The sequence below is a fragment of the Oxyura jamaicensis genome (assembly GCF_011077185.1).
Source record: "Oxyura jamaicensis isolate SHBP4307 breed ruddy duck chromosome 11 unlocalized genomic scaffold, BPBGC_Ojam_1.0 oxy11_random_OJ72848, whole genome shotgun sequence".
NCBI classification, from domain to species: Eukaryota; Metazoa; Chordata; class Aves; order Anseriformes; family Anatidae; genus Oxyura; species Oxyura jamaicensis.
The window spans coordinates 1-14,844 of NW_023304254.1; the positions used below are offsets into that span (position 1 = coordinate 1).

Genomic DNA, 14,844 nt, shown 5'->3' on the forward strand with positions numbered 1-14,844 from the left:
CTGGGGCTGGGGGGCACAGGAGCAGGGCTGGGGGCCCCTGATGGGGAGCTGAGGTGATGGACATAGGAGGTGGTCATGGACTGGTGCCCTGGGACAGGGCTGGGGCAACACCAGGGACTGGGGTGATCCCCAGGCACCCAGACCTCGTCTTGGGGGGAGCGGGTGCATGGTCGGGGGCTGCTGTGGCTCCAGGCACCCCGGCACCACCTCTCACTGCCACAGAGGAGCTGGTGCGGCTGCACGGCGGCTCCATCCCGGCCTGGGCACGGGCGCCAGAGGAGCGCGAGCAGCTCTGGTCCGCACGGCACAGCGCCTGGTTCGCCGCCCTGGCCCTGCGGCCCGGCTGCCAGGTGAGGGGCGGCAGCGCCACATCCCCCTCCCCGCGGTGTCCCTGTGCACCCCCCCAGTGTCCCCATCCCCACATCCCACCCAGGGCTACTCCACCGACGTCTGCGTGCCCATCTCCCGCCTGCCCGGCGTCGTGGTGGAGACCCAGCAGGACCTGCGGGACGCCGGCCTCACCGGTGAGCGCTGCCTCCACCTCCACCGCCTCCCCGCCCCGCTGCCCCCCGCTCATCCTCGTCCCCGCAGGGCCCCTGGTGGGACACGTGGGCGATGGCAACTTCCACTGCATCCTCGTCTTCCGCCCCGAGGACCCGGACGAGGCCCGGCGCGTCCACGACTTCGCCGAGCGCCTGGGCAGGTGGGGGGGCGCGGGCACACGGGCGGCTTTGGGGTCCCCCCGGGACGTCCCCGCTGACGTCCCCATCCCCCAGGCGGGCGCTGGCAGCGGGCGGCACCTGCACTGGGGAGCACGGCGTGGGGCTGGGCAAGCGGGCGCTGCTGCGGGAGGAGCTGGGCCCCCAGGGGCTGGACACCATGCGCCGCATCAAGGCCGCGCTGGACCCCCACCACCTGATGAACCCCGGCAAGGTGCTGTGAGCGCCCGCCAGCCCCCCCCAGCGCTCCCCAGGGAAGCACGCTGCACCCCCGGCTTGTTGGGGACTTGGGGCTCCGGCACCCCCCTGCGATCCCCCGCTTCTCCAAGAATGCCAGTGAAATAAAATAACAGTGAATATTTTATTGAACATTGTTTTAATACCATATCAAAACACCTCGACTAATGAAGGAAGCTCCCCCCAGGCTCTTGAACTCATTTCCCCCTCCCCGATTTTTTTTGTTTTGTTTTGTTTTAATATATAAATACAGAAACGTTTCCCGCAGGGGCACGGCCACCGGCAGGGGAGGTCTCACCAACGAAAAACATGCCCGCCGCGCCGGGAGGGGACGGGGACGGGGGCACGGCCGTCACACGGGGGGGGGTTCGTCGCCAGCCGGAGGGGAGCGCGCGTCGGCGGGGCCGAGGGCGTCCGGGCGAGACGCTCGCGCCTTGGGGGGCCGTCGGGTGGCCTCCCAAATCCCCTCCCCAGAAGGGTTCGGCTGGAAGGCGACGGAAAGAAAAGGTGGGGGGGGGGGGGTCAGATTTGGCAACGGCGGGGGGGCGGCGGGGATGCTGCGGCTGTCCAGTCTCTGAGTGGTTATAGCTGAGTTAAAGAGTGACCAGTCTGTAAACATCACCGGGGCAGGGAAGCTCAAATCGAAGAACACGCCAGTCAACACGAAGCTTCATTTAATTATTTTTTTTTTGTTGCTGTTTTGTTGGTTTTCTCTGTTTTTTTTTTTTTTTTTTCCTTTTTTATGTTTTTCTCATTGTAAACACTTGAAAGACAGAACCCCCCCCCTGCGCCGCGGCGGGGGAGAGCGGTGGCCCCGCTCCCGGCGTGGGGCAGAGTCCCCGCCACGCGCTGCCGGGGCCGGGGTGGAGATCTCCAAAAGGGAGACGGGAGAGAGGAGAAAATTCCCAGTTCAGTCAGTGCAAAAAAACCGAGCAGAGCCCCCGGGGCGCCAGGCGAGTCCGGGTGGGAGGTGGGGGGGTTGCCGGTGAGAAGTGCCGCGTGCTCCGTTTGGCCGGCTGTCCCCCGGCGGCGTCTCCGATCGTTTCGGGGAGAAAAAAGCCAAACATCATGGCAGGGTCTCGGCCGAGGGCGGCGGGAGCGTCCCCGTGGCCTCCCTTGGTGGCAGATCCCTCCTCGTGGCCAGCGGCTGCGGAGGGGAGAGCAGGTCGCTCCGCTTTTCTCACACTGTCTCTCCTCCTGGATGATTCTTATCCTTTTTTTAATCTTTTAAATTAAAAAAAAAAAAAAAAAAGACGAATACAAATAATAAAATAAAAATTAAAAAAAAAATCGCTGCTGTCCCAAGTGGATTCAAGTTTCTGGGTTTTTAATTTTTCATCTTCTTGAGGAATTGAACGTCAGCCCAAAACTCCAGGCGGGGCGGGTGGTGGGACAGGGAGAGGAGGTACAGCAGGTATAGCAAGGTGCCCTGCGAAGAGAGACGATGCCGCGTGAGCAGGGTGGGTGCAGGAGCCACAGGTACCCCTCCCCAACCCTCCTGCCTGGCCCCCGTCTCGGAACCATCAAATAAAAAGGGTTTACCAGGAAAACAGCCCCGTTCTCCACCCCGCCGCGGGCTCACCTTAGAGAGAAGTCAGCAAGCACGCCCGGCGGGTCAATCAGAAGGATGCTCTGGGCAAGATCTGTTCACTTCAAACCATGAATCTATACAGCTGGGGAGAGCAGAGCGTGTCACCACCGCACCGCGCAGCACCCGGCCGGCCCCCCCGCCACCCGCCCGGCTGCCGTCCCCTCAGCCCTCCCCGGCCCCGTACCTTTTGTGATAAATGCAGAGGCAGGGCAGCCTGGCTATCGTATCCCCCTGCAGCAGCTCCTCCAGGCAGATCACGCACTCGCCGGCGTCCTTGGTCAGCACGTCGTCTGCGAGGAAGGGGAGGGCAGCGGTGAGACGCGGCGCCGTGTCCCCCTGCTCGGGACGCGGGGCTCAGGTGGGTTCATCCCCCACGGGTTTCCCGCTGAGCTGGGTTTTGCCGGTGCTCCAAAAAAGCACCACCGTGCCCTTGCAGGGCAGGGCGTAAGTCTGGGATGGGTCCCTCCGGCACGGCACACCGCGGTGAGCAACACGGGGACAGGGACATGTTACAAAAGGGTCCCGAGGGAAAAGCAGCGAGGACAAGGCAGGGACCGCGAGCCGCGGATGGCAGCTGGAGCACAGCCCTCTTGGCAAGCCCGCAGCCCCAGCCTGCCCGAGCGTCCCCCTCGCCCGCCCGGCGCGTCCCCGCGCCGCAGGACGCCGTGTCCCCGCGCAGCCCAGCCCTTACCGTTGTAGGAGAGGCGAGGTTTGCTCAGACACATGATAAAGTGCATTTCCATCTCGTCAGAAGCCACGGATTTGGAGCAAATGGGGCACTTGAAACCTGGGAGGGAGAGCAGAGACAAGAGCCCTCAGCGAGGGGAGGAGGAGAAGAGCCCACCCCGCGTCCCGGGGAGCCCCTCACCGGCCGCCTGCATGGTGGCACCTGCCCCAGGCCGTGCCCAACGGCCGTGCGCTCATCCTGCGCGCGTGGCCGCCAGCAGTGGCAGCGTGGGGACAGCCACCCGAGCCGGCGTGCCCGGTGTCCCCGTGCCCGGTGGCGCAGAGGGCGCAGGGCGCGAGCCAAGGTGGAGCACACGTGGCCACCAGCTGCTCCCCGGCTTTAAAGGGCGAGGAGCAGCCCCGGGCACGCAGCACCGTGGGGCTGGTCCATGACTTGGGGACACGTCCCCGTGCCACCATCATGGCGGGCTCTGTCCCGCCACCGCCCCGGGAGGAGGCTGTGGCCGTGCCACGTCCCAAAAGCCCCCAGCGACACCCCGGGCTCAGCCGGACCCTCCGGGCTCTGGGTTCAGCCCATCCCGCTGGCTCCACGGCGCATCCCCTCTCCCCGTCCATCTCTAATCCCGCTGCAGCGCTTTTGTCTCATTTGCCACTGACAGCACTTACGGGGCCATCTGGAAGCGCACTAAGGAGGTTTCGCCCCCTTCCAGCCCCTCAGAGGCATCTCCCACCGAGGGGACCCAGCCCAGCTCCCCAGCATCCCACCAGCGCTCCGCCTCACAGCGTGCGCGCGCTGCTGCGAGCGAAACCAGCGCCTCCAGGGAGCAAAACCCCAACCCAGCCGCAGGTCGCGGGCTCGGGATGGTGCCCGGGGCTCCCTGCCCTCCTGCAGCCCCGCTCCGCCACCCCGCGGAGCTCCAACAGATGCAGGGGAAGACGCACAGGCCACCGCCACGGGTCTGCACCAGAGCAGCGAGCGATTCCCTGCCTGCAGAGAGGGAGAGGGTAATTTAAGGACCCGTCTTCTAAAAGCAGATCAGGTTTGACTGCAGTGCTGCTTAAGAGCTCGCTTCATAGATATGCAAAGCCTGTTCAGGAAAGAAAAGGAGCGTACACAAATTATCTGAGGATGAATCAGGTTCCTGCTTGGCACCAAGCGGAGGTGGGGGGGGGATTTTGGGGGTTCTTGGAAAGCCTAGGACAGAGACACCGACCCTCCTCCCCTCGTGGGGGTTATTTCCCAGGAAAGCTCAGCAAGGACGAGTGCTGCGGGTGGCTGGGAGCAGAAGGGACACGTGGGGACCCCGCTCGCCCCTCCAGCCCCACATCGTGCCCTGCCCCAGCCGCAGGGACAGAGCCGGGAGGCACGGGGTCGATGTGCCGTCCCGTCAGCAGCCTAAATTTACTCCTGACCGATTTATACCTCGTGGCAGTAGTGCCCGCTCGCTGAAAGAGCCTTTTTTTCCCCTCCCAAGTGTTTACCCTGCCGGCGTATTTATAGAGAGGGCTCAGATAGCTTCCCAGCCTGCCCCCCCCGGGGACCCACTGCGCCGGCACCGTGGGCACCAGTCCCCAGGGGCACCTGTCCCAGCCCCAGGGACCCGCTTCCAGCAGCGACGTCCCCGGGCTGTTGTGAGCGGCAGCTCCTTGCTGACCCGGAGCGAGCTGCTGGGAAGGGCCCACGTCTCTGCAAGACCTCGTTTCCTCCAGCACTGCCGGTGCCGAAGCCCCCGACCCCCCCCCTCCCTTTTTTCTGTGCCAAGGCGCTATTTTAAACGGCTGCCCCAGATCTGCTGGCTCCGGCAGCACCCGGCGGGGCCCTACGAGACATTCGAGCTGGGGAAGGACAGGGACCCCCCGCCACCGCGTCCCCAAAGCAAGGACGCAGGGAGGTTGCCCAAACGCAGGGTGTGAACCCTGAGGAGCGACCCTGATGCACGTGAGCCGAGCAGGGCTGGGGCTCGGCCAAGAGCGGACTTTCCAGGCTCGGCCTTTCAGGAGATGGAAGCGGGGGGAGGAATAATAATATTAAAAAATATGATGAAAATGCAACTGCACAAATTGGCCTGTCTGGGCCGGAGCGAGGAGCCGGCGCGGAGAGGCTGCACCCCAGCTGTCGGCACAAATTCTCGGCGTTGCGAGAGCAGCTGTCGGGGGGCAGAGGCGATGCTCTGGGGATCCCCAAGGACACAGCAGCCCCACGGCAGCAGGAGCCAGGGCACAGCCGGCCCCAGACATGGGCGAGGGGCGCCCCGAGGGGCCGCTGCCCGCACCCTGCCATGGTGGTTTCCAGTTCCCCAAAATCCCCGTTAATCGATCCTGCCTAAGCTGCCAGCGCGAGCGACGCAGGAGATTACGTTCTGACAGCTGCTCATGGAAAATTCAGCTCCCTCCCTCCTCCTCCTCCTCCATCCCTTTCCGTCCTCCTCCCACACACCTAAAAAAAAAAAAAAAGAAGAGGGGAAGGGCTCAGCTATTCCTCCTCTCCCGGGCCTCCCGTGCCCACGGGGAGGCTGAGGACCCTTCTTGCCTCCCCGGGTGCTGCAGGGTGGACGCAGACCTCAGCTCTCAGCACCGACCCTGGCCCGAGCTTCCCACTGCTCTCCCGGAGCCCCCGGCGGCAGGTGGGGTTTGAGGACGAGGTTATCTTGCAGACTTTTGAGAAAGCCAAGGGCTTTCCAGGGTTGCGAAACAGGCGTTGCGAGGTGACCTCATCTCTCCGACGGCTTGGTCTAAAAACCGTGAGCAAGCGGCGCTCGCGCTCTCCGGGGGCTGGTGCCCTCTGAGTATTTTTAGGCAGGTTACGCAGTTAATTTTAGAGAGCCTGGCAGAGCAGAGCTGGGAACCTCTGAAGCCTCCAGCAGATCCTAAAAGAGCTGAAAAAGCCCCACGGTTAACCCTGACGGTGCCAAAAGCACCACCAGGCCATCGCGGGGCTTTGGGGGGGGGGGTAAAGGCAGTTTCCAGCCCGTCTGTAACCACCACCACGGCCGTACCCCGCCAGGAATTGCTCCGGATGCTGCTGTAGGAAACCCCTGCCTCCCCGGCTGCCTCCAGCCCCGTGGGACATCACACTGAGCTCTGCCACCCCACGGAGCACCCCGAGTTGAGCCCCAGGCTGCCGGCTGGCTGCTGGAGGTTGGGAAACCTCGGCCACGTCTCCTGCCCTCATCCTGTGCTCCGGGCCGAGGGAGCTGCCTCGCATCAGGTGAAGACGTGGCCGGGCAGGAGAGGAACGCAGGAAACGCCGGGTCCAACCGCGCAGCCAAAGCAGAGCCCTGGCGCCTCCTCCAGCCCCGAGCACCCCACCTCCTCCCACCGCTACCACCAGGACCGGCACCCGTGTGAAGCTGGAGGGCACGGACGGGCTTAACGAGGCGCCACGTGGGAGGGGGGCGATGCCGAAGCTGTTGCCCAAGCTGGGAAGGAGGTGACAAACACCCCGCGCCGCCGCCGCAGCCCGCGGAGGGGAGCGATGGCAGAGGGCTTGTCCTCCTCGCCGGCTGTGGGAAGGAAACCTGCAGAGCCGAGATATTCAGACCCCAAATTTCCTTGGCTGTGAACCAAACCCCGCCTTGGCTCGAAGCGGCCGCAGTGGTCACCCGACAGCAGCGCACGAGGGACGGCACGCGGGGCGCAACACCGGCACCAGGGCGGGGGCACCGCAGGGACCCGGGGGCTGAGGATCTCCGGGGGTGTCCCCGTCCTCGAGCATCACCCGTGGTGGACTCGGCACCCCGCCAGCCTCTGGCCACAGCTTCCGAGGAGGTGCAGGAACGGCCAAAGAGCCCCTCCACGGGCTGAAGGCGCCATGGGACACGGCACCAGCCCTGCACACCAAGGCCCTGCGGGGCACGGAGAAGCAGGAGGGTGAAGAGGCACGGCTGTACGGTGACACGTGGCCCAGAGCCTCCCTCCTCGCACGCACATCCTCACGTGCAAACAGCTGCTACAGCCCACGCGTCCCCCCCTTGCCAGCCCCTTTTAGGGCTGCAGTCACCATGTCTGGATAAAAGCACCAATGCTACACGTTATTGTCTCCTTCCTGCGCCCCTGGCTGTGCCGCAGGATCAGTCCCTCCAGCCCGGGACGGGGAAGGCAGCCCGCCGGGCTCGCCCTGCCTCCAGCTAGTCCTGCTTTACCGCAGAAAACACCCCCAGCTGCAGGGAACGAGCTTCCTAAGGAATAGCGTGTAGCCCAAAGCTAATTTTAGCATCCCAGAGAACAGCAAAGCGAAGCGTCCACGGGGCTGGCTTGGGCGCTCTGATTTTTTCCACCGGGATATTTCATGTGGGAAGGAGAGGGCCTGGCCAACTGCCCTGCGCGAGGTGCGCGGAGCCCCCACCCCTGGGCTGGAGCCACTGCAGAGCACCTGGAGAAACCCACTTTGGGCCTAGAAAGGGGGATTTTCAGGAGCAGGCAGCGAGGGTGCAGGGAGAACCACATCCATGGGCAGCGTGTGGCTGTGAAATCCCCGAGCCTGGCTCAGCCCCGCTCCCAGAGCTCAGCGTGGCCCCGTGAAACGCTCGCCCACGGCACCCGAGGCAGAAGGGGAGTGGGCACGCTTTGGATAATGGCTTCGAAGCACTGGGATCCAGGTCGGGATAACTCGAGACGCTGAGGGGGCACGGTAGCACGGCCAGCCCTGGTGATAAGCACACGGCGCTGCGTGGGGACCGTGCTCAGTGACGGGCACGGGGATGGGGACGAATCTCCGCTCCCTACAAGGCCCTGCAAGGACGGGGCTGTCCCACACATCCCCAGCTTGCCCCAAACCCATCCCGAAGCCACAGCCACTCCTCCTCCCTCCAGGAGGCAATTTGGGGCAGCTGGATACAGACAAGCCCTCATCCTCCCCGGCTACGGCTGTCCAGGCCCCCGACCGAAGGTGGGCCTGGAGCCACTGCGGCACTCGGGTGAAACGCAGCGCTACGCGCAGCGGGGCTCCGGGAGAATTACTACAGTTACAGGAGAAGCTGTGGGTTTTCCCTCAGCAGCCAGGCAGACTTCTCTAAATAAAACCCAACAATACAAAAACAAAACCCTCCAGGCTCTGAGGGGCACCAGGCCCCGTGCGATGGGCACGCCGGGCAGGTCGGAGGTGCCAGCAGAAGCCCCTACAAAGCCTCTCCTGCCGCTTTCCTCTTGTGTTGCAGGCAGCTGGCCTCTAAAAATACCCGCCGTTGTCACGCCGTCCTTCCTGCCAGGGCCAGGAAACGGCTCAGAGCTGCTTTCGGTTCAATTCTCCGTCCCCGCCGCTGCACGTCCCCCGGCGGGACCCGGCACAGCCCCATTTCCACGCCTGGCAGGCACCGGCCCCCCCCCGGAGCCACGGCTGGTGTCACCTCAACGAGCAGCGAGCCCGGGGGGCTCGGGGGCAAGCACAGCCCTCGGAAACTTCTGCTGGCGTTGCTAAAGCTGGCGAAAGGGTCAGTGTGTCCAACAATCCCCCACAAAGAGCCCCAAGAAGCGCGCAGAGCGCGTGGCCTCGCTCCTGCGTGGCTGGCGATGCCCACAGGGGTGCGAGCCGAGCAGAGAGGCAGAACTTCCCCGGCTAACACTGCCCCTGCAGCACGGCCCTGAGGCTGTCCCGAGGGCAGCCCACATCGCTCGGCTCTACAGGGCAGGAGGGGAAGGAAAGGAGAGCCGGCTCCGCGGCCCAGCCACGCTGCAGCCTGTCCGGCACGGCACGTGGCGGGCCTGGAGAGAGAAATGCTCCTTGCAGCGAGCACCCCCAGGCCAGGGAAGGATTTTAACCCCAGCCCAGGGGGGCGAGCAGCCCTCGCCCCCCGCAGCAGGTGCTCCCCTCCCTGCAGGGCAGGAAACCCGCGTGGCTGGGCTCTGCCCACGGAAACGCCGTGGGGCGGCAGGAGAAGGGGCCCCAGGCGAGCGGCTTCCTGCAGCTGCGCCTCCCCGGCCTGCTCCAAGCTCCCCCGGAGCCGAGCACAGTACTCAGCAGGCACGTTGGGTTCAGCCCCAGCCCCTGCGGTCCGGGATTTCAGTTTGGGAAAATCAGGAGAAAGCCGGGTCACGGCGATTCAAACGCAGGTTTTCGGCGCAGCTGGGCTCTGGGCGCACCAGCAGCTGGGGACGACGTGCGCCTCGCGGTCACCTGCCGGGGTGCCATGGTATCGGGGGAAAAAACACACATTTTTTTCCCCCCAAAGCGGGTTTTTCCCCCTCCCTGCGTTCCTTTCGCAATTAATTTTCACTGGTTAATAGCATCTTCCCATGATTCTCCGAGCTCCCCTGGCCAGCTGCCAGCCCTGGTCCTGCTGCTCCACCAAAGATGTCCGCGTCTCATCGATCCTCCGGCCAGCGCCGACGAGGGAGAGGAGCCCCAGCAGCACACTAATAGCTACGAGAAAACCTTCACGCTTATTCCAGGCACTGGAACAAACGTCTCAGCAACACAAAGCAGCGCCACGGGCCGGGCAGACGATCCTGGCTAGGAAGTGGGTCAGCCCCGGGAGCTGAGAGCATCGCTCTCCGGAGCACCGGGCGCGGAGGAAGGAGAGCGCACGCAGCTCCCCGCTCTCATTTACACGCGGGTTTAGAGCGGAGAGAGCCCAGCCAAGCTCGTTAGCAGGCCCGGTAATTAGTGCCCGGTGCCCAGGCGAGGCGGCCAAGAGATTTCTGCAGGGTGCCGGAGGGCCAAAGGCGGGCAGGGAAATCCCGTGCTTGCTCTCGCTGCGGGGCCAGGAGATAACGCGCCACACCGACAGCGACACACTGAACTCCATCTGCGGGCTGCTGGCGCACGATAAAGCCGTGCCTTGGTGGTATTTGGTGCTCCTGTCTTCCCGAGGAGCTGCTGCCTCGCCCCTGGTCCTCTCCTGCTGAATGTTGCTGCCTGGGGAGCTGTCGGGACTGCTCTGCTCCCCCAGCACCACACCAGCACCGAGTTGGGTCGAGTGCCTCCTGCAGAAACTTCCCCTGGTGAGACGAGATTCCCCAGGGCGGGTTTCTGTAGCCCAGGGAGCGCCCTGCCCCTCGCCCAGCCCCTGCCGAGGGAGGATGCAGCACGTGCCACGGCCGCATCTCGAAGAGGTGGCGTAGGGAAAGCCAGAGCCGAACGTGAACTCCCTCCAGCAGCTCGCTAGGACAAATCCGTCCTTTTCCAGGGTAGGGAGAGCTCCGCACCCGTTTGACGGCCAGCAAGGACGTGCTGCAGGCATGCCCCTTGCCAGCTGGTTGGGCATTCACTCATCTCCAGCTCGTCCCTCGGTGAGCGAGCCCTTACCCAGGGCTGGATGGCGCTTCCAGCTCCTTTCCCTCTCCGACCCGCTTGGGTAGACACCGCCCTGCTCCGCTGGCTGCCTGGCACAGACCTCCCGGCCTTGCTGCTTCCAGCATCCAAGCGTTTTGTCAGAAGGCTGCGATGCTCCTGACGGCGGCGCGCAGCAGGATGAGCTTCGCCGGGCTAACGGGCTGACAGGGAGATACGGATTTACCAGAGCTTTAAACGCTCGAAGGCTTTGGGCGACGAGGGGGATTTCCCGATAAACTTTAAGCTACTTACAGCCTCTGCAAAGTCCTCAAGATCCCCCGATGGAGACAAATAACGAGAGCAGCGCTCAGAGGTCCGCACAACCCTGGAGGTGTGCGGTGTTAAACCACACGTCTCCTTTCTCCGTGTTCTTCCTCCTAGCCTTGGTCTCGCTACGGGGAAGGGCGCTCAGACGCTGCGAGCAAACTCCAGGATTGCACAAGCTGCTCCGCCACCTCCCAGCAGCGTGAGGCACGAGGCGGGTCTCCGAAACCCGGGGCAGGCACGGAAATCCCAGAGCGGTTTCAGGTGGAGCTGGCGCGGTTCCGTGGCTCGCTCGGACGGCGGGCACGCCTGGGAAAATCCCCGGCAGGAAACGGGATCCGCTCAACCGGGAGAGGGAACACGTGCTCCCGAAAGAGCAAGCCCGCAAAGAGCCTTCCCCACGTGCCGAGACGGGCAGCGTGCAGGATCCCAGCCCTGTTTCTTTCCTCCCGTGCCGAGGCAGGAGCTCGGGTGGCTCCCCGACACCTCCCGGTTCAGCCCGGCGTGCCCGCGGGTCTCCACATCCTCGCCCTCGAGCCTCCCTCGGAACCGAGCAGTGAAAGTGGCCGGCAGCAACGTCAAAGCTCCTCTCCCTTCACCCGCGCGCTGCTGCTGCTGCTTCAGCACTTCCCGGGGGCGTCGGAGCGGGTCGATGCGGAGGCGCAGGGGAAGGAGCGCACGCGGCCGAGTGCCCCGCTGCAGTCGTGGAAGTCCGGCAGGAATCTGAGCAGCCTTGGGGTGGAATTCTGCCCTTTCCCCTCTCCTCGCAGTCTCCAAATCCCCCGTTGGGCTCAGAGGAAGAACGCAGCAGTTTAATAAGCCCTGGCCCCGTTAAAGAGGGGCCGGGGCTTCCTCCTAGCCTTGGTCTCGCTACGGGGAAGGAACACCACCGGGAGAGGCTTTGGGGGGACCAAAGGGCTCTCGCTGCCACCTGGGCACGCTTCGGCACTGCTGAAACGCCCTCAAAGGGCCCCGAAGGAGGCACTGGAGGAACCCAGTCCCCGTGGCACTTCCCACCGCCCGTGCTGCGATCCTCCAGGCTAACCAGCACCGCGCCGATTCGCATCAGCGCCTTGCTCCGTTTCGCAGTCGGATGACTTTTACGAACAGGTTTTCGCCTCTCGGCGCTGCAGTTTGAGAATAGTTGTTTAAAAATCAGCGATAGCCTGCGAGCGACCATCTCCACGTCTGGGTTAGCTACGGGGTGGCCCTGCAGCAAATCCCTCCGGTCCTGCCCACGCCCCGCTGGGGACACTGGAGAGCCCCTCTCCTCTCCGGCCAGCTTCCCCGCTCGGGGGCAGGAGACCGGTGGTCCCGCTCCAGCTGGGAGGAGCGGCCCCCAGGGAACGGGTAAGGGGAACGAGCCCAAGATGGATGGAGGAAAAGGGGCCCCACGAGGCTCGTTCTGCACTTTGTTCCCGTCCGCTGGTTCGGTTTCAAGCCTTCCTGAAACCGAGGCATTGTCCCGAGGCGTATTATGAAATTCCCAGACCGCGTCATGCGGCGAGAGCACTCGCAGCGCTCCAGAAGGGAGCGGAGGGGCCGGGTGGGAGAGAAATCCCAGACTATTCCAGGAAACGCACGGAGACATCCCCGAAATGCCTTCCCCCCAGCCAGGAGGGGAAGGGAGGACCTCCCACCTCGCTCCCCGTACCCAGCCAGAAGTGGGTCAGTGACACAGCCCTGCTCACACGCGGAGCTCCCCGGGCACCAGGACACCCGCCGGGGTTTTTTTTTTGGGGGGGGACAGCCTTGCCCCCTCCCCTCGGCCCCACACGTTTCCTTTAGGAGCGCCCCGGCCCCGTTAAAGAGGCAGGCAGTTCCTCCTCGGCTTCCTCCCCGGCATCGCCGCGGTGCCAGCTGGCTGCAACGGGAACACCCGCTCCGGCCTCTCCCCGGCCCTTTATCAGGAGAAACAAAGGAGAAAAAAATCCCACGTCTTGCTCTCGAGCCCTTTTCCCTGCACCTGAGGCAGGAGAACGGCCTGACAACACCCCACACACCTCCAAAAGCAGCACGAGGAGCTCAAACCGACCCTCAAAACCCAGAGCTCGGGCTACAGCACCCCGACACCGTCCTCGGGCGCCTCCTCCCCGTTCTCCCCGAGCCCCACGAGGATGGCACGTCCCCTGCTTCCAAAATGACATCTCCCGGGGGGAAAGCCTCCTCCTCCCACCGCCCCTGCCTGCCTTGACCTTGACACAACCGCCGCACGGGCGCCAACCCCCAGCCCACGCTGGAGAGGGGGCAAATCATTTAGGATCAGCACAGAGCAAGAGGGGGGCTGCCCACCCTCTTCCCAAATACTGGGGGTGGCCGTGCCCAACACAACCCAGGATGATGAAGAGGGAAGGGGATGGAAAAAGGGGGGGTGAAGCAAGGGGAAAGGTCTGGGGGCGGCCGTGCCCAACACAACCCACCCAGCAGCGGGATGACGAGTGGGGAAGGGGCTGGAAAAAGGGGGATGAAGCAAGGGGAAGGATCTGGGGGCGGTCATGACCAACACAACCCAGGACAACGAGCATGGAAGGGGTTAGAAAAAGGGGATGAAGTAAGGGGAAGGCTCTGGGGGCAGCTGTGCCCAACACGACCTGGGATGATGAGCAGGGAAGGGGATGGAAAAAGGGGGGGGTGAAGCAAGGGGAATGGCCTGGGGGTGGCTGTGCCCAACACAACCCACCCGGCAGGAGGACGACAAGTGGGGAAGGGGCTGGAAAAAGGGGGATGAAGCAAGGGGAAGGGCCTGGGGACAGCTATGCCCAACACGACCCACCCTGTGGGATGATGAGCGGGGAAGGGGCTGGAAAAAAGGAATGAAATGAGGGGAAGGCTCTGGGGACAGCTGTGCCCAACACAACCTGGGATGATGAGCGGGGAAGGGGCTGGAAAAAGGGGATGAAGTCAAGGGAAAGGTCTGGTGGAGGCTGTGCCCAACACAACCCAGGACGATGGGCAGGGATGGAGCTGGAAAAGGGGCGTGAAGAGAGGGGAAGGATCTGGGGGCGGCCATGCCCAATGCAACCCAGGGCGATGAGCAGAAAATGGGCTGGAAAAAGAGAGATGAAGTGAGGGGAATGGCCTGGGGGTGGCCGTGCCCAACACAACCCAGGGCAATGAGCAGGGAAGAGGCTGGAAAAGGGGGGATGAAGTGAGGAGATGGTCCAGGGGGTGGCTGTGCCCAATGATGATGCACCCAGGATGTTAAGAGGGGAAGGAGCTGGAAAAAGGGAGATAAAGCAAGGGGAAGGGCTTGGGGGCGGCCGTGCCCAGCGTAACCCACCCAGCAGCAGGGCAACAAGCGGGGCAAGGGCTGGGAAAGGAGGGACGGAGCGAGGGAAAGGTCCGGGAGCATCCGCGCCCAACGCAGCCCGGGACGGGGAAGGGCGTCGGGGCGAGGGGCCCGGTGCACTCACCGCTGTGCGCGCCGAACCAGCGCGGCGCGATGTGCAGGGGCAGCGCGTCGGCCAGCGAGGCCCGGGCGCCCAGGTAGAGCATCCCGTCCCTATGGCGACCGCCTCCCGTCTCCTGGTAACCGTTGCCATGGGCGTACGTGGAGTCGGTACCCGGCCCCCCGCCGCCGCCGCCGCCGCCGCCGCCACCGCCGCCGCCGCCCGGGGCCCTGTCGGCCTCCCCCGCCGCCGCCCTGGCGTACAGCCCGAAGGGGACGGCGCCGCCGGCCGCCGGCTCCATGCCCATGCCGGCCACCGAGCTGACGGAGCGGCTGCGCAGCCCCATGGCGCCGCCGCCGCCGCCTCCCGGCCGGTAATGGCCGAACGGGGGCGGCCCCCCCCCTCCGCCCGGCGGCGGCACGGCGCTGTCATCCGCCGCCACCCCCGGGAAAGGGCCCCGCGAGCGGGCCGCCGTGCTCTGCTTGCCCCCCATGGGCGCCGCCGGGCCGGAGGGAGCCGAGCGCCGGCCCCCGGCGGCGGGAGGAGGCGGAAGGAAGGCGGCGGGGAAGGGAGGGGAGAGAGGGGGGGAAGCCCCGGGGGGAAGCAGCTACGGCCGCGGGCCCACCCCCGCCCCGGCCATCCTCCCCCCGCCGGGCCGGGGGCGCCCCGCGAGGAGGCGGGGGGGGG

General features: G+C 65.0%; 2 protein-coding genes across 3 annotated transcripts; one reads left to right on the forward strand and one right to left on the reverse strand.

Moving 5' to 3' along the window:
- Positions 1–48: 48 nt before the first annotated feature.
- Positions 49–1,088, forward strand: LOC118157802 (probable D-lactate dehydrogenase, mitochondrial). The gene is made up of 4 exons (XM_035312281.1): positions 49–350; positions 434–524; positions 592–703; positions 777–1,088. The coding sequence occupies exons 1-4, from the start codon at positions 57–59 to the stop codon at positions 940–942; spliced, it is 663 nt and encodes a 220-aa protein (XP_035168172.1). The 5' UTR covers positions 49–56; the 3' UTR covers positions 943–1,088.
- Positions 1,089–1,171: 83 nt separating this feature from the next.
- Positions 1,172–14,683, reverse strand: ZNRF1 (zinc and ring finger 1). 2 transcript variants are annotated; one of them, XM_035312278.1, is made up of 5 exons: positions 14,182–14,680; positions 3,239–3,334; positions 2,732–2,837; positions 2,539–2,629; positions 1,172–2,385 (listed from the first exon to the last, which is right to left on the reverse strand). In XM_035312278.1, exons 1-4 carry the CDS (start codon positions 14,648–14,650, stop codon positions 2,572–2,574), a joined length of 729 nt encoding a protein of 242 aa, XP_035168169.1. In that variant the 5' UTR covers positions 14,651–14,680; the 3' UTR covers positions 1,172–2,385; positions 2,539–2,571. The 2 variants fall into 2 exon arrangements, with proteins under 2 accessions (XP_035168169.1, XP_035168171.1); XM_035312280.1 differs by lacking the exon at positions 1,172–2,385 and having other exon boundaries at positions 2,536–2,629; positions 14,182–14,683.
- Positions 14,684–14,844: the final 161 nt, after the last annotated feature.

Bases quoted from the DNA above. Each gene is read 5' to 3' on its own strand.
- LOC118157802 (XM_035312281.1), top strand. From the start codon at position 57: ATGGACATAGGAGGTGGTCATGGACTGGTGCCCTGGGACAGGGCTGGG. The intron at 351-433 runs GTGAGGGGCGGC...CATCCCACCCAG, and splicing joins CCCTGCGGCCCGGCTGCCAG to GGCTACTCCACCGACGTCTG. The intron at 704-776 runs GTGGGGGGGCGC...CCCATCCCCCAG, and splicing joins TTCGCCGAGCGCCTGGGCAG to GCGGGCGCTGGCAGCGGGCG.
- ZNRF1 (XM_035312278.1), bottom strand. From the start codon at position 14,650: ATGGGGGGCAAGCAGAGCACGGCGGCCCGCTCGCGGGGCCCTTTCCCG. The intron at 3,335-14,181 runs GTGAGTGCACCG...TCTCCCTCCCAG, and splicing joins CTGGTTCGGCGCGCACAGCG to GTTTCAAGTGCCCCATTTGC. The intron at 2,838-3,238 runs GTAAGGGCTGGG...CCTTCCTCGCAG, and splicing joins ACCTCGCCTCTCCTACAACG to ACGACGTGCTGACCAAGGAC.